Source organism: Paroedura picta, chromosome 3 (assembly GCF_049243985.1).
Source record: "Paroedura picta isolate Pp20150507F chromosome 3, Ppicta_v3.0, whole genome shotgun sequence".
Lineage (NCBI taxonomy): Eukaryota > Metazoa > Chordata > Lepidosauria > Squamata > Gekkonidae > Paroedura > Paroedura picta.
The window spans coordinates 5,547,836-5,568,018 of NC_135371.1; the positions used below are offsets into that span (position 1 = coordinate 5,547,836).

Below are 20,183 nucleotides of genomic sequence, written 5' to 3' on the forward strand. Positions count from 1 at the left end.
TCAAACTGCGGCCCTCCAGATGTCCATGGACTACAATTCCCAGGAGCCCCTGCCAGCAAACGCTGGCAGGGGCTTCTGGGAATTGTAGTCCATGGACATCTGGAGGGCCGCAGTTTGACTACCCCTGCCCAACAGGGTGCCCGCGGGCTGCCTTTAGGTTCGAGCCCAGGCGCACCTTAAGAGAACAAGATTTCGGGGAGGGGAGGGGAGGGGGGGTGAGCTTCCAGGAATCCAAAGCTGCCTCCCCGGGAGACCCCCCCTTTAGCTTGCAGCTAGCCTAGGAAGGTTGCAGGTCCCCCGTGAGCAGAGCTGCCAACCTCCAGGAGGGGCCTGGAGGCACACAACCTCTGGACAGCTCTGCTGTAGACCACAGGGATCCGTTCCCCATTGGGGGAATGGATTTTTGGGAGGCTGTGGCACCAGACCCCTCCCCAAACCCCGCCTATTCGACAGCGTACCCCCAAACCTCCAGGGATATCCTGTTCCAGAGTTGGCAAGCCTTGTCAGTTAGCCCGTTGCAAGAACCCCATTATAATGTCAGATTCTTCTTCTTCCAGGTTCTGGAAACCCTGACTTGGTGATGATATCTACGGCTACTCGTAGGTCCGGTTTCCCACGGACCTGTCAGGGCGCATGCAAAAAATAGAGGTGGAGCTTTATATGCAAAGGTGACGGCCGCCGGTGGGCGGGGCCAGAAGCACTGGCTCCGCCCATCGGCGGCTTCCTGCCAGCGCAATGGTATGGGCCCAAGGCTCATTCATCTGGCTTGGTGTTCTGGTTAAGGCCATCAGGAGAACCGGGTTTGAATCCCCACGGGAGATGGGTAGAGTTTGGCGGGTGCAGAGAGGTCGGCGCACTCCGATGTCAGGTCACACACAGACCTGACAGGACAGCTCCGTCTTGCAAGCCCTGCGGAGCTGTCTGAGGTCCTGCAGGGCTCTGATCTCATTTCCATGGGGCCGGGGCTGAAAAGACCCTGGCCCTGGTTGCGGTCAGTTTAATCTCCTTGGGGCCTGGGAGCTTCTTGGCACTTTGGGGGAGATAGTGTGTGTGTGTGGGGTGTGAACCTGAGTTCGGCCCTACTTCTTCCTGTCCTGACTTCAGATATCTAATTGTACACATTTAATTGTTTTTCCGCCTCACCTTTTTCCTCAGTGGGGACCCAAAGTGGCTAACATCGCTCTCCTCTCCTTCATTTTATCCTCACAACGGCCCTGTGAGGTGGGTCATGGACGGCGTGGCTGGCCCAAAGTTGCCTAGTGAGGTTCTTTTTTGATTTGATTTCTATGCCGCCCTTCCGGATGGCTCAGGGCGGCTTACATGCAACAACATAGGGGATACATGGAACGAGTCAACATACAACCTAGTCAGTATACAACAATAACAACCCAACAGAGGTTCTAGACCAGGGGTAGTCAAACTGCGGCCCTCCAGATGTCCATGGACTACAATTCCCAGAAGCCCCTGCCAGCAAATGCTGGCAGGGGCTTCTGGGAATTGTAGTCCATGGACATCTGGAGGGCCGCAGTTTGACTACCCCTGTTCTAGACGACAACTTCAGTGGTCCTGACAATAACAACATCACAAGCTAAACTCCCTAGAGAGGTAAGCCTGCTTCAGGCCATGGGGGGGATGTCAGAGGTGGGGGGGACCTGGTGGAGGAGCTCCCTTTTGCAGGTCCTGCGGAACTGTGGGAGTTCAAGCAGGGCCCCGATCTGTGGGATGAGGGAGGCGCATCATTGGCCAATTCTTTGGGGGGGGGGAGGAATCAACATGTCCATATATAGTCATATCACCTGTCCCCCCCCCCCAAATTGGCCAATGATGGGCCTGGAGGGGATGCCCCCACCCCCACCCAGTTCCAGTGTCAGTACTAGATAGCACCCTGGGCTGATGTGACATCAATGGTCCTCCTCCAACCCCCCCCCCATTAGGTATTCTAGCGGGATGGGTGTTGTGTGCTATTACCGCCATATTTTGTTCCTTTTTGCATTGTATTATTGTCGTGTCCCGTTTTAATGCCGTTTTTATTCGGGGGTTTTATCTAGAGACAATTGTGGCCCGCCATGAGCTGGTCTACGGAATATAGATATAAATATAGATATAGATATAGATATAAATATAAATATAAATATAAATATAAATATAAATATAAATATAAATATAAATATAAATATAAATATAAATATAAATATAAATATAAATATAAATATAAATATAAATATAAATATAAATATAAATATAAATATAAATATAAATATAAATATAAATATAAATATAAATATAAATATAACACCTGATACATGTTTAACAAATTTAAAAAATATATTTAAAAAACCCATTTGGGATTTCACAAAACCCTGATTGAGTAAAAAGTGACACTGTTTGAAATTTAGGATGCTTAGGGCTGATCCTGCGTTGAGCAGGGGGTTGGACTAGATGGCCTGTATGGCCCCTTCCAACTCTATGATTCTATGATTCTATGATTAGATGGCCTGTATGGCCCCTTCCAACTCTATGATTCTATGACTAGATGGCCTGTATGGCCCCTTCCAACTCTATGATTCTATGATTCTATGAAATTACCTTAGCGCTGCAGAGACACCTCATTAGCGGAAGGAGAGTCGTGGTGTGAAGCACCGCCCTTTCCTCAAAATCAGGCCAACCGCAAACAACACTCGGTTTAGAACAGCAACACGGAAATTTTCACTGTCCTTTCTTTAGGTATTCTTTAGGTATTGCTTTAGGATGCTTAGGGCTGATCCTGCGTTGAGCAGGGGGTTGGACTAGATGGCCTGTATGGCCCCTTCCAACTCTATGATTCTATGATTCTATGACTAGATGGCCTGTATGGCCCCTTCAAACTCTATGGTTCTATGATTCTATGACTAGATGGCCTGTATGGCCCCTTCCAACTCTATGATTCTATGATTCTATGACTAGATGGCCTGTATGGCCCCTTCCAACTCTATGATTCTATGACTAGATGGCCTGTATGGCCCCTTCCAACTCTATGATTCTATGATTCTATGACTAGATGGCCTGTATGGCCCCTTCCAACTCTATGATTCTATGATTCTATGACTAGATGGCCTGTATGGCCCCTTCCAACTCTATGATTCTATGATTCTATGACTAGATGGCCTGTATGGCCCCTTCCAACTCTATGATTCTATGACTAGATGGACTGTATGGCCCCTTCCAACTCTATGATTCTATGATTCTTTCTCATTCCAGCCATGGGCGAACAAATGAGCGAGAACCGGGAGGCCCTCGATCTGAAAAGTCCGGATCCTGCGGACCCGTGTGAGCCGTTGCTGGAGACGACGGGCGTCCTCCCGGTCTTCCCCGACATGGGCGGGATCTACGGGCTTCCGCACAGGCCCGAGGGTCCGCTGGACCTCCTCCCGGGGCTCGAGGTGGGCAGCAGCCCCCTCGAAGGGACGTCGTACATCTGCTCCGAATGCGGCAAAAGCTTCTGCAGCATCTCCAGCCTCGTCAGCCACGAAAAGAGGAACCACACGGGGGAGAAGCCCTACAAGTGCGCCGACTGCGGGAGGAGCTTCCACCAGAGCTCCGACCTCGTCAAGCACGAGCGGATCCACACCGGGGAGAAGCCCTACCAGTGCTCGGTTTGCGAGAAACGCTTCAGCCAGCGGTCCTATCTCATCGTCCACGAACGCTTCCACACCAAAGAGAAGCCCTACAAGTGCTACCTGTGCGGGAAGAGCTTCTGCTCCAACGCGCACCTCATGACCCACCAAAGGACCCACACCGGGGAGCGGCCCTACCAGTGTCCGGACTGCGGCAAACGGTTCATCACCAGCTCGAACTTTGTCAACCACAAGAAGACCCACACGGAGGACAAGCCGTACAACTGCTCCCTCTGCGAGAAAAGCTTCAAGAGAAGCTCGAACCTCATCCAGCACGAGAGGACCCACACGGGGGAGAAGCCCTACACCTGCCTGACCTGCGGCGAGAATTTCGCCTCCAACTCAGGCCTGGTGAAGCACCAGCGCAGCCACACGGGGGAGCGGCCCTACAAGTGCTCCTACTGCGGGAAGAGCTTCACCCAGAGCATGATCCTGACCCAGCACGAGCGGACCCACACGGGGGAGAAGCCCTGCAAGTGCCCCGTGTGCGGCAAGAGCTTCCGCTCCAGCTCGGACCTGGTGAAGCACAAGCGGATCCACACGGGGGAGAAGCCCTACAAGTGCTCCTTGTGCGGGAAGAGCTTCACCACCAGCTCGGACGTGGTGAAGCACGAGAGGACCCACACGGGCGAGAAGCCCTACAAGTGCGGGACCTGCGGGAAGAGCTTCAGCCAGAGCGCCCACCTCATGCAGCACCAGAGGATCCACACGGGGGAGAAGCCCTACACGTGCCTCACCTGCGGGAGGAGCTTCACCTGCAGCGCTCACCTGGTGGTCCACAAGAGGACTCACAAAGAGGGGAACGCCTTGCAGACATAAGATATTTCCGCTGGGCAGAGATGGCTCAGGCCAGGGGTAGTCAAACTGCGGCCCTCCAGATGTCCATGGACTGCAATTCCCAGAAGCCCCTGCCAGCTGGCAGGGGCTTCTGGGAATTGCAGTCCATGGACATCTGGAGGGCCGCAGTTTGACTACCCCTGGCTTAGGTGGAGGGAGAACGGCCCGACCGGGTCCAGCCTGGGATCGAACTAGATAACGTCTTCGGCCTTCCTCTCCCAAGCTGCTTTCCGTAGCCGAAATGGCCGAAGGCGCTCTGTTTGCCCGCGGAACTCCCACAATGAGTCAAACAAGGGCCCCGCAGCCATTTTGGCTGGGGAGAACAGCACTTGTGGGAGGACCGAAGCCTCTCCAATTCCGTGTCGTGATCCCGAGGAGAGCTGGGTCCTGCGGCGCTTTTAAATGTGACTTCTGGGTTGCGCACATGGCTGTGAATTGGGTCCTGGGTAGTTTAGCCCCTAGTTAAGCGTCAGAGTTTCCGTTCCAGGAGAAATATTAGGAACGTTCCGAGCAACGCCTTTTACACTGAGCCAGGCCCGTTTTTATCCTCCCCCCCACCCACCCTGAAACTTTTTAGAAGCTGCAGGGGTAGCCAAACTGTGGCTCTCCAGATATCCACGGACTACAATTCCCACGAGCCCTTTCCAGAACGTTCTGGCAGGGGCTCTTGGGAATTGTGGTCCGTTGACATCTGGAGAGCCACGGTTTGGGCACCCCAGCCGTAGAGGAAAGCAAATCGAAAACTCGGTAGCCCATCGAATTGTTCTATGCGCGAGGCCCAAACAGGAGAGAAGCCATAGAATTGTCCCGCTGCGGAGAGGAATTGCCAGGTCGTTCCTCTCCACCAGAAACCCCAAAAGCGAGTCTTTACAAAAAAAATATTTTTTTTTTGTGATGTCTAACTGAAGAGGAAGGGAGCTCTAGGCAAGACGGTTTGGGGGTTTGGGATGGAGAGGCAGCGGACAGAGGGATCGCCAGGGGTGTCGAAAGATGTGGCTAAAAAATTAGCGTCTGTGTAAAAGCACAGGGGGCAGCCGGACATTAACTGTACATATTCTAGAGCTGGATTTGAACCCAGAAGCTCCTTAGAGACTATGAAGGTTTTCAGGGGGTCAGGGTATGAGCGAGCGAGAGCCAAAACTGTCATACTCCCTGAAAATCCCTGTCGTTTCCTAATGGGGGGCGGGCTCAAAACTCGCTCTGCTGCAGACGACCAGCATGGATAGCCTCTGTATGTCTTCTGTTTCTAATAAACCGACGGGCTCTTTTGTGTGTTAGGGATGGGCCTTCTTTATCAGCGTCCTCAGGCAAGGGTGAATTTTGCAAACCTTATGTGCTTAGGGCAGCCTTTTTCACACTCTTGACCAGGGGTAGTCAAACTGCGGCCCTCCAGATGTCCGTGGACTACAATTCCCAGAAGCCCCTGCCAGCGAATGCTGGCAGGGGCTTCTGGGAATTGTAGTCCATGGACATCTGGAGGGCCGCAGTTTGACTACCCCTGCTCTTGGCTATGGAGGAGCCCCCGAAATATTCTTCAGGCATTGAAGAGTCTCAGAACTGGGCCGGAAGTTATGTCAGCTGGCCACGCCTCCCTGCCACGCCCGAGGAGGATGGAGGGGAGAGAGGGAGGAGGCGGGTTGAGGCAGGAGTTGACGTCCAGGTCCTGCCCCCTTTCTCAGGCACGATAACCATCTAAGAATGCCACCCCCAGGTCAATAGAAGTGATCCGTTCCCTGTTTTCACAGCAACACTGGGAATAGCGTGTGACCACGTCTGTGAAGGCAGGATGTTGGGCAGGGGTGGCCAAACTAGCTCTCCAGATGTCTGTCCCCCCAAGAAATAGCCAATCCAAAGGGGGATAAGATCACCGTTTAAAAGGGGAAGCCAAGCTGCCTCACCAGATGTCTTCAGACTACAGTTCCCATAAGCCTGCTGGCAGGGATTTATGGGAATTGTAGTCCATGGATACCTGGAGAGTAACAGTTCGGCCACCTCTGATACAGGGGAAAGTCTGGGGAGCTCTCAGGGAGAATCCCTGGCTTTGGGTCTTATAAATATATAAATTAGGGCTATGCTGAATTCTTAGCTGTTCAAAACTGTCTGGGGAGGGAAATGGGGGGGGGATTTTTTCAAATCACCACCTTCCCCAATGTATTTGCACCAAAACACCAGCATCGCCGAAAGCTCACTGCTTCAGAGGGAATTTCTTGGCTTCCTGCAAATAGTTGTGTTTACATTCTGGTTCCTTTATGGCAGTTCAGCCCCCAAACTCGCTTTCTCTCCACCAACCTTTCTGCATGGTTTTGGGAGTGTATCCCCCAAACATGACCCTCCTGCTGGCAGTCTGCCATGGCAGTGCTGACCCCACCACCTCCAGAGCTCAAGCATACAGGACGCTGGTTTACCTGCAGGGTACTAGCCTCACCTGGCATGGAGGGATGGCTCTTCAGCTCCCGTTTGATCCCCCTGAAGATGGGCCACTCACAAGGGCCCCACAGAGGTCCCTCTACCTAGAGGGAATTGCCTGCCTCCTGGAGTGGCCCTGGCACCTGAAACAAAAGTTGAGGGGGGAAGAGGGAAAAGCTGGGGCTTTGTACCCTTTTTATTACCAAAAAGGGTCTCAAAATAGCTTATAATCACCTTGCCTTCCTCACCCTACAACCGACACCCAGTGAGGGAGGTACGGATGAGAGAGCTCTGAGAGAACTGGGACTAGAATCACAGACACATAATTGGAAGGGACCTCCAGGGTCTTCTCATCCAATCCACTGCAGAATGCAGGAAATTTATGACTAGCCAAAATTCTCCCAACAGGCCTCATGTGTCTCAAAGCGGCTTACAGTTGCCTACCCTTCGTCTCCCCACAACAGATACCCTGTGAGGTAGATGGGGCTGAGAGAGCTCTAAGAGAACTGACTGGCTCAAGGCCACCCAGATGTGTTCAAGAAGAAGAACTGGTTCTTAAATGCCACTTTTCTTTACCCAAAGTAGTCTCAAAGCGGCTTACAGTCGCCTTCCCTTTCCTCTCCGCACAACAGACACCCTGTGAGGTGGGTGAGGCTGAGAGAGCCCTGATAAAGCTGCTTGGTCCGAACAGCTTTATCAGTGTTGTGGTGAGCCCAAGGTCACCCAGCTGGCTGCATGTAGGGGAACGGGGAATCAAATCCAGCTCTCCAGATTAGAAGTCCACACTCCTAACCACTACACCAAGCCGGAGAAGAAGTGGGGAATCAACTTGGTTCTTCAGATAAACGCTGCTACTCTTAACCACTACACCAAGCTAGGTAGAAGGAAAAGGACGTGGGAAACTAGAAGGATTACATATGCTAAAGGTAATGAGGTGGGTGGGTCATATCACCCCATAAATGTTTAACAAAATTAAAAAAAATATTTAAAATTAATTCACTCTTATCTATTCATGAAACCCAACCCATGGGCTGTGTAGAAACCCCAGAGTTTCATGAAAACCTGGTTAAGAAAGCCCAGCTTAGGTATATGAAATTTAATGGGGGGCAAAAAAATCCACATTCGCTCCTGGGCACACCAGGACCCACAGAAGCTCAATGTGTTCCTACCTGCTAACACAAGTTGCTTTGCATACCTAATGTCACTCAAGGGTGCCAGCCTCCAGGTGGGACCTGGAGATATCTCTGAATTGCACCCAGGCAACAGAAATCACTTCCCTTTAAGAAGATGACCATTAAGAAGGGGGATTTTTATGGCATTGTACCCAGCTGAAGTCCCTTCCTTCCCCAAACCCTGCCCTCTGCAGGCTCCACCCCCAAAGTCTCCAGATCCCCCCCAACCTGGAGCTGGCAACCCTAGGTAATACAGTCCCCAGCTAATCCACTCTCCCCTAGGTCTGCCCATCAGGACAGCGAGTTCCAAAGGGTTAAGGCGAGCGAGTTCTCGTCCTAGAACATACTGGAACGCCAGTAGGGGGACCGCTGGGGAGCCGGAGGGGGGGCGGAAAAGCCACTTCCGGTTCCCGTGGGAAAGTGGCCTTTGAATTTTCCCACGCGCAGAATCAGAGGCTAGAAGGGCCTTTTTCGGGGGAAGTCCTGGGAAGGCGCCCGGTGAGTGTACAGGGCGGGGGCGGGGTGGAGTGCAGGTTGCAATGCAACCGGTGGAGCTTTCCCCCCCTGGCTTGGAAGAGAACTGCGGGTGGAAGCTTCACCCTTTGGATTTCTGCCTGCGGGGAGGTGGAAGCGGCAGGGACGCCTTGGGCATCCTTGGGCTCAAGATCCTGCACCCGGTTTCCAAAGAGGAGCAGGAAGGAGTTTTTGGAGAGGGGATGGGAGGATGGTTTAGGACAGGGGTAGTCAAACTGCGGCCCTCCAGATGCCCATGGACTACAATTCCCATGAGCCCCTGCCGGCAGGGGCTCATGGGAATTGTAGTCCATGGGCATCTGGAGGGCCGCAGTTTGACTACCCCTGGTTTAGAAACTGGAGGCAGGGGAATTTTTCCTCCCCCAAAATGCAGAACCAGGTCTCTGCGTTTGTAGTTATACCAGAACATGCTCCCTGCAGGGCCTTGCGGCTTTGCAGGTACTAAATTGTTGGTAATTCCTGGCTGTGGGGTGTTTTTTCAGTCCTGGCCCCGACCTGGTGGAATGAGCTCCCGGATGAGCTGAAGGCCCTGCAGGAACTCTTGTGGTTCCACTGGGCTTGTAAAATGGAGCTCTTCCGCTAGCTCTTTGGCTGAGGCCAGAGTGTGGAAGAGGGGAGCCTCACACACACACACACTTAAGAACTGTACTAAGAACTGTGCTAAATCCCATTGGATTAAGAAGTATAATTAGCACTCCTGGGAGTTTTGCCCTGAGGTGTTGCCGGGAGGGGAGAAGGGAGGATTTTGGGTTATATTTTTATTTACTTTTTATTTTTCTCGCCAAGGGAAGATGTTGATATAATGTTTTTAACTTAGTAAAGGTAAAGGTATCCCCTGTGCAAACACCGGGCCATGCCTGACCCTTGTTTACTTATGTGGGCTTTATTTTATTGTAACCCACCGCGAGACGATCTTGAGAGCAATCTTCTTAATAATAATAAGAATTTATTTATAATTGAATTTATATGACCGCCGTTCCCAAAGCTGGCTCGCGGCGGTTTACAATTTCAACATACAGTCCATACCAGGAACAATAATATCCCCATTAAAACCCCATTAAAATAACATTCAAAAACTCAGATACAATTTATGGCAATGCATAATTTAAATTTATGTCCCACACGAGCCCGATGGGTGGACCAACGACGCCCGATGGAAAATTGGGATGATGTCACAGGGGACCTGTGGAATCAAGGCCAGTCTAGTCCTGGCCCCGATCCTAAAGGGATGATGATGATGATAAACATCTCCAAAGGGGGCAGAACCCACAACCATTCTATGTTTCCGACCTTTTAGGGTCCCAGGATCATTTGCCTGACATTAGAATGACCGATTCATAACACCAGGGTTAGAGGATCATAAAAGTTTATATTTTTGCAGCTGCAGAAGCCTCTGGCCTTACAAACGAAGGGAGAGCGGCAAGCGGCACACATGCATTTCTTAGACAGGACTTCAGCACTGGGCCAAAAGCAGAATATTCCCGATGACAAAGAGTTTGTTGTTTTTCCCTTCTCAAAAACTCCGCCTTCTTGCGTCTGCAAACCGAGTTTTGTTCCCTCGAAAACACAGGCTCCTTCTCACCTGTTCCTCTCTCCCAACACAGAGACCTTGAAAACATTCATTTCCAGCTGCTAGGGCCAGGAGGAGGGAGGCTAGGCAGACGGGTCACGTTCTGGCCAGGAGCTAAAGGGTTAATGTGAAGGCTCCCAATTCCACCATCAAATTGCCCTTATTGTTAAAAAGGTTTTCCTAATTTCCTGCCGACCTCTCCCTCCCTCAGTGGTTCTCAACCTTCCAAATGCCGTGACCCTTTAATACAGTTTCCCATGTTGTGGTGAACCCCCAACCCTAAAATTAGGCAAGGGTTCTTTCACAGAAATTAAACCGAAACTGACCAATGGGGTGAAGATCCATTGTTCATGACAGTACATAAATTGTTTTTTTTTCCAGGGGCGCTGCTGGAGCGGCCAAGCGAGAAGCAGCAACAGTGGCGGCGGCGCCCCCCCCGGCCAAGCTGCTCACCCCGCCAGGACCCCTATGAAAGGGTCTTTCGACCCCCAAAGGGGTCCTGACCCCCAGGTTGAGAACCACTGCCCTAGCTGGTTAGGAGTCCTGTCGCCCCTACCAACTGAAAGAGCCCCCTACTCTGTGGCCTGGGCCACGGATGAACCTTTTAAAAATGAATTCTGTTCTCCTTTGAGATTCTAGCCCGCAGCCCCCGCCAGGAGAGAGGATGGCCCATCCGCCCGCTGACGTCTGCGGAGAAACGCAACCCCCCAGCGACGAGGACGGCATCGAGTGTGTGAAAGTCAAGGTGGAGATCTTGGAGGAAGAGCCTGGCGGCTTGGAGGCCCAGCGCCAGCACTTCCGGCGGTTCGGCTATCAGGAGGCGGAGGGTCCCCGGGAGGTTTGCAACCAGTTGTGGGACCTCTGCCACCTCTGGCTGAAGCCCGAGAGGCACACCAAGGAGCAGATGCTGGAACTGGTGGTCCTGGAGCAGTTCCTGGCCATCCTGCCCCCGGAGATCCAGGGCTGGATCCGAGACGTCGACCCTGAGAACTGCTCCCAGGCGGTGGCCCTGGTGGAAGACTTCCTTCTGAGGCAGAGGGCGGAGGAGGAGGAGGAGGAGAGGCTGGGCGGGCAGGTGAGGGCATCGGATGCTGCCGTTTCTGAGGACATGCGAGGATGTGTGGCGGTCGTGGTGGGGCTGGTTTATTACGTCCGCCCGTTTCAGTGCTGCTTCAGAAGGGAGGTTGTGATTCCTCAGGGTTTTTTTTTTTTTAAAGCAAAACCTCCCTGCATGCAGAAAGCTAGCATGTCAGGAACAGAATTAGAGCAAACCCTGATATACTAGTTTCCTCATTTTCTTTCCTTCCTAAACACAATTGTGTTTAGTGGACGTCGAGAGCTTTAACTCTTGAAAGCTTATAACTTGGAGATCTTTTTAGAGACTAGCCATGTTGGTATGCAGTAAAGCAGCTAGATTTGAGTCCGATAACACCTTAGACAAAGAATTGAGGCTTTTGAACTCTGGTGCTGGAGAAGACTCTTGCGAGTCCCTTGGACTGCAAGGCGAACAAACCGGTCAGTCCTAGAGGAGATCAGCCCTGACTGCTCCTTAGAAGGCCAGATCCTGAAGATGAAACTCAAATACTTTGGCCACCTCATGAGAAGGAAGGACTCCCTGGAGAAGAGCCTAATGCTGGGAGCGATCGAGGGCAAAAGAAGAAGGGGGCGACAGAGAATGAGGTGGCTGGATGGAGTCACTGAAGCAGTAGGTGCAAACTTAAATGGACTCTGGGGAATGGTAGAGGACAGGAAGACCTAGAGGATCATTGTTCATGGGGTCGCGATGGGTCGGACACGACTTCGCACCTAACAACAACAAGAACACCTCAGATACCAGCGAAATCTTTGTGGTAGGAGCTGTCCAGAGTCAAGGTTCCCTTCATCAGAGAGGGAGTCTTAAATCTTGAAGGCTTTTGCCCTGGAAGCGCTGTTGGACTTCATAGTGTCACTCGACTCCAGTCTTGCTCTTCTACTGCAGGCCAGCACACCCACCCACCGGAAACTCCCTGCATGCAGAAATCTAACATGTCAAGGAGATTAGAACAAATCTTGATAGACTAGTTTTCTTAATTTTCTTGCCTGAGGAAATGGGTGTGGCATAATGGCTACTTCTCCTCTCTCCTCTTCCACTGAGCTGTGGCCCTTTCCATGGGGCGTCTGAGCTGCAGGCCCTGTGGAGTTCGATTCGCGACTTTTGCAGCTGAAAGCTCTCCAAATTCCTGGGTCTCTCAACGATGCCCGCAATTGCAGCAGGTGGACTGGAGGGGGAGCTTTGATCTTCCGCAGGGTCTGTCTCTACCATCATGGCCCTTTTCGGCTTGCGGGGAGCAAGGGGGTCACGGCTTCTGGGAGCAAATGGGACAGAACGAGGGCAATGACAGGCAAAATTACCCACCTGTGTAATTTGGGGTCTCATCCTTGCGCTGTGCCGTTTATGGGGAGCCAAACTGCTGTCCTTTTTTCAGGCGCTGGGACCGTTCAAAGAGGAAGCGGGTGACTTCCATGAAGCCAAGGAGGTGCTGACGGACACGTGGCAGAGGGTGATCTTGGGGGGGATCAAGCAAGAGGAAGACGGTGACACGGCCTCCCTAAGTAAGTGCTTGGAAAGTCGCACCACAGGTTTGCCCTTGGTGAGCGACAGGGCCGGCCTGGTGTAGTGGTCAAGAGCAGTAGCCTCGAATCTTTGAGAGCTGGGTTTGATTCCCCACTCCTCCACATACTGGGTGACTTTGGGTTAGTCACAGTCTTGTTAGAGCCCTTGTAGAGCAGTTCTCTCAGAGCTCTCTCGGCCCCACCTGCCTCACAGGGTGCCTGTTGTAGGGAGAGGAAGGGAAGGCGATGGGAAACCGCTTTTGAGGCTCCTTTGGGTAGTGAAAAGCAGAGTCTAAAACCAGCCCTTCTTCTCAAGAGCCAGCACCTGATGTTCGTGAGCTGTTGTTTTTTCTCTTCTTAGGTTCTCATCAGTAGAAAATAGTATTTTACACACTGTGTGATTAAATTGTGGACTTGGCTGCCAGAGGACGTAGTGATGGCCATAGGAACAGGGAGCTTTAGAAGGAGACAAGACAGATTCATGGAGAATTTCACCAATGGCTACTGGCCATGGGGACTGAGTGGACCCTCCATGTTCAGAGGCACTCAGCCCAGAGCAGGAGGCAATATCGGGGGAGGACTCTGCACTGGTTCAAGGAGGTGGCAGGTGACAGTGGGTGAGCATAGGGCTGTGAGTGTCCTGCATAGTGCAGGGGGTTGGACTAGATGACCCAGGAGGTCCCTTCCGACTCTATGATTCTATGGTGTTTGCCCTCCAGAGGAACTGGTTGGCCACTGTGTGAGGCAGGATGCTGGACTAGGTGGATCCCTGGTCTGACTAGCAGGGCTGTTGTTATGCTATCCCCCCCCCAAGGGCGAACTTTAGCCTCTGCCCTCAGTTTTTAAGGGATAGCGCACAGCCTTGGTACTTTAGAAGAAGAAGAAGAAGAAGAGTTGGTTCTTATATGCCTCTTTTCCCTACCCGAAGGAGGCTCAAAGTGGCTTACAGTCGCCTTCCCTTTCCTCTCCCCACAACAGACACCTTGTGGGGTGGGTGAGGCTGAGAGAGCCCTGATATTACTGCTCGGTCAGAACAGTTTTATCAGTGCCGTTGCGAGCCCAAGGCCACCCAGCTGGTTGCATGTGGGGGAGCGCAGAATCGAACCTGGCATGCCAGATTAGAAGTCCGCACTCCTAACCACTACACCAAACTGGCTCTCTTTAGCTGAAGGGGACATTCGCTTGGGGTTATAAGATTATGGAACTTGTCTGCAGCCTGGGGCTACGTATGCCTCAGATTGAGGTGGCAGAATTCTGGGGGGCCAAAATGGGCTATACCACTTCATGCTGGAGGTGAGGGAACGGGTTTCACATATTTACTATGCAGGATATGAGTCACATTTTTAAAGTGGCTACGGAGTAGCCTAAAACCAAGTTCCCCAAGGCTAATCATATTCCTGTCTTAATAACGTTTTAATTTTTAACCTTTGTATGTAGCATTTATTTATTTATCTATCACCTATCAGTCTATCTATCTGTCTGTTCATCTATTCATTCATCTATTTATTTATTCATTTATCTATTTATTTATTGGTCTTTTATCCTGCCACTCCCAGACAAGCTGGCTCGTGGTGGCTCACACCATAATAAATCATAAAGAACCATAAAATACAATATAAAACAGATGAAAACAATACAGATGATGATCACACAACCCCACATTAGGCCCATAATCTTCGGTCATCTGTTCCCAGCTGTGGCAACCAGATGTATATCTGGGGGCAACGGTAGGCCCCCTCCCATGGGGTCCGGATTGTACAGGGCAGGGTGTTTTGATGGTGTTACCCTGCCAGAGCAATATGGAAGGGCGGGATAAAAAATTGTTGTTACAGAACATGCTGATCTAGACGAGCCAGAGACCTGATTCAGCTCCCTAGGTGCAGGCGATTCATTTGTGGATTCTCTCCTTTCGGCCAGGTGATGAGAGAGCAGATGGAGAGGAGCCAGGAAATCCGGAAGAACTAGGACCCCGAGGGACGCTGGCAGGAAGAGCAGGACAGAACAGTTCCCGCAGTCTTGACCTGGAGGAAGCCTCCAGGAGCCAGCCAGTGACCAGTCCCGGGAAGGCGAAAACGGTCCGCGTCCCCCAGGCTTACCAGCCGGCCAAAGAGACGCCGGTCCAGCCGCGAATCCAAGACGAACGCTTGAAAAAATGCCCCGAATGCGGGAAAGGCTTCGTGTGGCGGTCCGAGCTCATCGAGCACCAGAGATCCCACACGGGCGAGAGGCCCTACGCGTGCTCGTACTGCGGGAAGAGCTTCAGCCGCAAGTCGTACATCATCAAACACGAGCGGATACACACGGGGGAGAAGCCCTACATCTGTTCCCACTGCGGGAAGGGCTTCATCTCCAAGTCGGACCTCATCAAACACGAGCGGACCCACACGGGGGAGAAGCCCTACATCTGCCCGGACTGTGGGCGGAGCTTCAGCAGGAAGCAGTTCCTGGTGACCCACCGGCGGACGCACACGGGCGAGAAGCCGTACAAGTGCTCCGAGTGCGGGAAGAGCTTCAGCCAGCGGACGTGCTTGGTCATCCACGAGCGGGCCCATACCGGGGAGAAGCCCTTTCAGTGCCTGGTGTGCGGGAAGAGCTTCGGCCGGAGGGACATCCTGGTGACGCACCAGAAGCTGCACACCCGAGAGAAGGCGTTCCAGTGCTCAGACTGGCTGTGAAAGGGGCGGGGGAGAGGCAGGGGTATCCTGCTTTGCATTTTCAGTGGTATATATTTGAGTGAATGAATGAATGAATGAATGAATGAATGAATGAATGAATGAATGAATGAATGAATGAATGAATGAATGAATGAATGAATGAATGAATGAATGAATGAATGAATGAAGGCTGTGTGGGAGAACATAGAATGGACATACAGATTGAAAGAATTTTTGGCCATGTATGAGTCTGAATGGGCATAAGAGCTCCCAGTGGCTCGGTTGATTCACACATGCCTTTTAAAAGTGTTTTTAAATGGGAGCCCAAGCGTGCATTTACGAAAGAGTGTTGTAGATGTAATCCTCATCAAAGAGCCAGGATTGGCCCCAGATCTGTCTGTCCTCTCCCTAGTGGGGAACTGTGGATTTTTGCTCACCGTAACCAGTTGATGGCACTTAATCATGATTATCTTGAAACAGAAACCAAAGATGCATTGATGAGCGCGTTTGGTCACAGTATCATAGACACAATTCTCATCCACAGATTTGGGCTTGCCGGCGCACAATGATGATTATTTTAAAGCAGAAACACCAGAGTGTGTCAACGGGACCATTTCTGCACTGGAGGCTCTGGGCCAGGCTGTACCACCTCTTCCTGCTCCCAAACAGGGGAGCATTTGGCCCAGGGCACCTCGTCCACCCCAGAATTGTGCTCCCACATGGGAGCCAGGACAGTGAAGTTCCCAGTGTGGAAATGGTCCCTGGGAGAGGTTGACTGTAGTATTGTCATAAAAAGGTAAAGGTATCCCCTGTGCAAGCACCGAGTCATGTCTGACCCTTGGGGTGACGCCCTCCAGCGTTTTCATGGCAGACTCAATACGGGGTGGTTTGCCAGTGCCTTCCCCAGTCAGTACCGTTTACCCCCCAGCAAGCTGGGTACTCATTGAAAAAACAAGATTGGCAACAAATCTCTGCAGGGGTGGGGGGAACCACAGTTTTTGACTCGCCATAGAAGTTGGACCATATCTGTTCTCTCTGCCATCTTTGGCCCGAGAGAGGTGGGATTTAGTGTCGCCATGTGGAAGTTTTCTGAGTGCCTCTAAGGCTCGGAAAACAAAAAATCCTGAACAGAGGGTGGGTAAAGTACAATAAATGCCACTAGCAAACCAATGGAAATAGATTATTGTTGTCTGTTTTTCTTTTCTTTTTTTCTAATTTATTTAGTTTTCACCCAAACGTTGTCCGGTAACAACCGCTTTCAAAATGTTTTCAGTGGCCAAAATCGAACCTGGAGTAAATTTCAAACAATGAACGCAGAGTTCTCAAAGGTGAGGTTATAAAAAAAAAACACCTACAAGCCGTTTTCCAAAATCCTCTTCTGGCAAAAAGCCCAAGTGGAAGCACAGGGTCCACAGCGGGGAAAACATGGTGAAAGCAGTTCTTACGGGACAATGTTTTGGCAAAGGCTACAAATAAATGAGAGAAAAGAAATGGAAAAGAATCATCTTTTTTTCGTCGGTTTACTAGTTCCGTTTATTGTAAATCCTGTCTAAACATCCGGAAGAAGTTCCTGACAGAACAGTTTCTCAGTGGAACAGGCTTCCTCGGGAGGTGGTGGGTTCTACATCTTGAGATTTTTAAACAGAGGCTGGAGAGCCATCAGACAGAGAGGCTGATTCTGTGAAGGCTCAAGGGGGTGGCAGGTGACAGTGGATGAACGAGAGGGTTGTGAGTGTCCTGCATAGTGCAGGGGGTTGGACTAGATGACCCAGGAGGTCCCTTCCAACTAGGATTCTAAGGTTCTATGATTGTAATTTAGCCAGCTTCAGTTCAGGATTCTTTGTCTTTTCTGTATTTATCCTGAATACCGAACAAGCTGCCTGATTGTTTATTGTGTCTGTGAGGCCCGGCAGGATCCAAGCCCGTGCGTGACCTCCCACAGCACCACAGAGCTGCTCAGAAAACCCAAGTGAGATTGTGAAACTTCAGTGTAATGTTGGAGACCGTCTCCCCCTTATCCTGTTTTAGAAGAAGGACGGGGCATTAGCAACTGCAGCGGGCACTTAGCAGATGTGAAAGATGAGTCTAGCGGGGTGAGCAGGCTGGGCACGTTTGGGAGTGCTCCCCTTGTGGCAAAACACCACATGCCATTGCTGAATGCGCAGGTCAGCCCCGAAAGAAAGCGAAAGGGAAGTTCAGCTCAAAGCTGGAGAACCTGCGGTGGAATTCCTTGCGACTGGTGCGCCAATGTTATTTGCACAGTGGGCCTTCTGCAGCCCGTGGCCAATGGCTTTTGAAAGCAAAGGCCGCCTGACAGTTTTGCTTGTGACGCGTCGGGAAGGAAGAGGAAGGTTCCCTCTTTGAAGAAAGAAGAAAGGTCGAAGGTCTCGCTGGTTAAATTCGGACATTGCTCTAAACAAGGTTTGGGGACCTGACCACGGTGCTGAGTTTCCAAACCCTGGTTTCTAGTTCCGGTCAGTCTCAAACCACAGTTTGCCCCTTTAGCCAACATCTCTCGATAGCACAAACCGTGGTTTGCAAACCTCGCTCCGGTTTGGAATCCTGCTTTGGGGGCTGGTCCATGGACCATGGCTGGCCAGTTCAGTTCTCACACTGGATCTTAATTTGAAAAGCCATTTGGGCCCATCGTTTCTGATTCTGGTTGCTGGCTGGTAGCAAAGGCCGGTTTGTTGATTCAGGCATTGCTGTCAACCAAACCACGGTTGGGGCGCGACATCATAACTGCTCTGCTCAATCTGATTGATAACATTTGTAGGCTTCTGAAAAAGACATCCACATTCCCTACTAAAGCCGCCGAACAGACTGAACAGATGAAACACATGAGTGGAACGAGAAGGGGAGGAATCTTTCTGCCAACTCAAGTTTGTCAACGCTGGACATCCTACTGTTTTCTAGTGATGTAACCTTTGTTTAGATTGTAAACCTGAAGGCAGAAAGCTCTTTTTAAACATTGTACAGCATTTAGTGTTCTTTTTAAGCCTTTGGTAGCTAAGAATTAAACACGTGTGTTTCCGTCCCGTCGCCCATTGCTAGAGCGGAGGGCTCCGGAGTATTGGTGTAAATTGAAAAAACTCGCCTAGATTTGTTCAGTGATTCGCACAACACTCTTGTGAAGCGGGACAATAGCCGTCTCTTGTTTCGGACGCAGTGAAGGTGGATGATTCACAGAATCATAGAGTTGGAAGGGGCCGTACAGGCCATCTAGTCCAACCCCCTGCTCAATGCAGGATCATAGAATCATAGAGTTGGAAGGTGCCACACAGGCCATCTAGTCCAACCCCTTGCTCAGTGCAGGATCAGCCTCAAGCATCCATGAGAAGAATCATAGAACCATAGAGTTGGAAGGGGCCGTACAGGCCATCTAGTCCAACCCCCTGTTCAATGCAGGATCAGTCCAAAGCATCTTAAAGCATCCAAGAAAAGTGTGTATCACTTTTGCTTCAAAATCGATGGAATTTGTGGCTTGCTTAAGGCCTGCACTCGAAAGCTCACGCCTTGAATAAATCTTTGTTGGTCTTAAAGGTGCTATGGGAGGTGTGAGCTTTCATGTTCAGGCGCACACCCTGCGAGACAATGCCATGAACTGGAAGTGATCTACTCATACTTCTAGGCAAAGCAGGAGAGTAAATAAACATAGAACATAATGAAAATGGGTAACAGATTCCAGAGATAAATAGGAAAAAAATAGCCATTTGGCTTTGTTTGCATTCACTCCAGATTGAATTGCATGGGAAACACCTTGGGTTCTATAATGTGCCTACATAGAGTAATTCTGTCTAAACATCCGGAAGAAGTTCCTGACAGAGCGGTTTCTCAGTGGAACAGGCTTCCTCGGTAGGTGGTGGGTTCTCCATCTTTGGAGATTTTTAAACAGAGGCTGGAGAGCCACCTGGCAGAGAGGCTGATTCTGTGAAGGCTCAAGGGGGTGGCAGGGTTGTGAGTGTCCTGCATATTGCAGGGGGTTGGACTAGATGACCCAGGAGGTCCCTTCCAACTCTGATTCCATGAAATGTAGAATCCATTGCTGATGCAGTAAAGCCAAGACCTGGCCCTGATGGCCCTTCCTCTCTTTTCAGCCATGGAAACATCTTGATAGGCTTGGATTCCGGGAGGTGGGCAGGTCCAGGGTTGTAATAGATGTCTTGAAGCCACAAGGCGGGGCACGGAGAGTGTTTTCTGCACACCATTGCCATGAGCACGGTTGGTTACAAAGCAGACAGGGCAGGAACAAGGCAAATCTAGCTGGCTTCGGAGACAAGCAGGTTCTTGGTTAAGGTAGCCAGGTGTGTCTCACCCGTTGCTAGCCTGTAAGGAGCCCAGACATTAATGAACACGCAGCGTCCCCCAAGAAAGGGACAGGGATGAAGAGACTATTCCGCTAGACCAGGGGTAGCCAACCTGTGGTCCTCCAGATGCCCATGGACTACAATTCCCATGAGCCCCTGCCAGCGTTTGCTGGCAGGGGCTCATGGGAATTGTAGTCCATGGACATCTGGAGGACCACAGGTTGACTACACCTTTGCTAGATGGTTCATTACTGTTCCCCAACATGATGTGGTGTGCAGAGCCACAAAATGGCCGCCCACTTAGCGCAGGCTGCCCCAAAATGGCTGCCGCTGCTCCCCTTCCCTTACACTGAAGGTCCGACTTTTTAAAAACGCGCACAGCCAGTCAAATCTCAAACCTGTAGGCCTCCTGGGCAGATGCTCTGCCGGGCCCTGTCCACTTTCTATTAATATTGCGG

General features: G+C 51.1%; 1 protein-coding gene across 1 annotated transcript in view; it reads left to right on the forward strand.

Annotated features, from left to right (window-relative positions):
• Nucleotides 1-16,674, forward strand: part of LOC143833874 (uncharacterized) — a 29,784-nt gene extending 13,110 nt beyond the window's left edge. Inside the window, exons 7-11 of the mRNA XM_077330099.1 lie at nt 1,156-1,259; nt 3,238-4,470; nt 10,805-11,247; nt 12,638-12,764; nt 14,682-16,674. Coding sequence (XP_077186214.1) covers nt 1,156-1,259; nt 3,238-4,470; nt 10,805-11,247; nt 12,638-12,764; nt 14,682-15,439 — 2,665 coding nt within the window. The 3' untranslated portion in view covers nt 15,440-16,674. The remainder of the gene's footprint in view (nt 1-1,155; nt 1,260-3,237; nt 4,471-10,804; nt 11,248-12,637; nt 12,765-14,681) is intronic.
• The last annotated feature ends 3,509 nt before the right edge of the window (nt 16,675-20,183 follow it).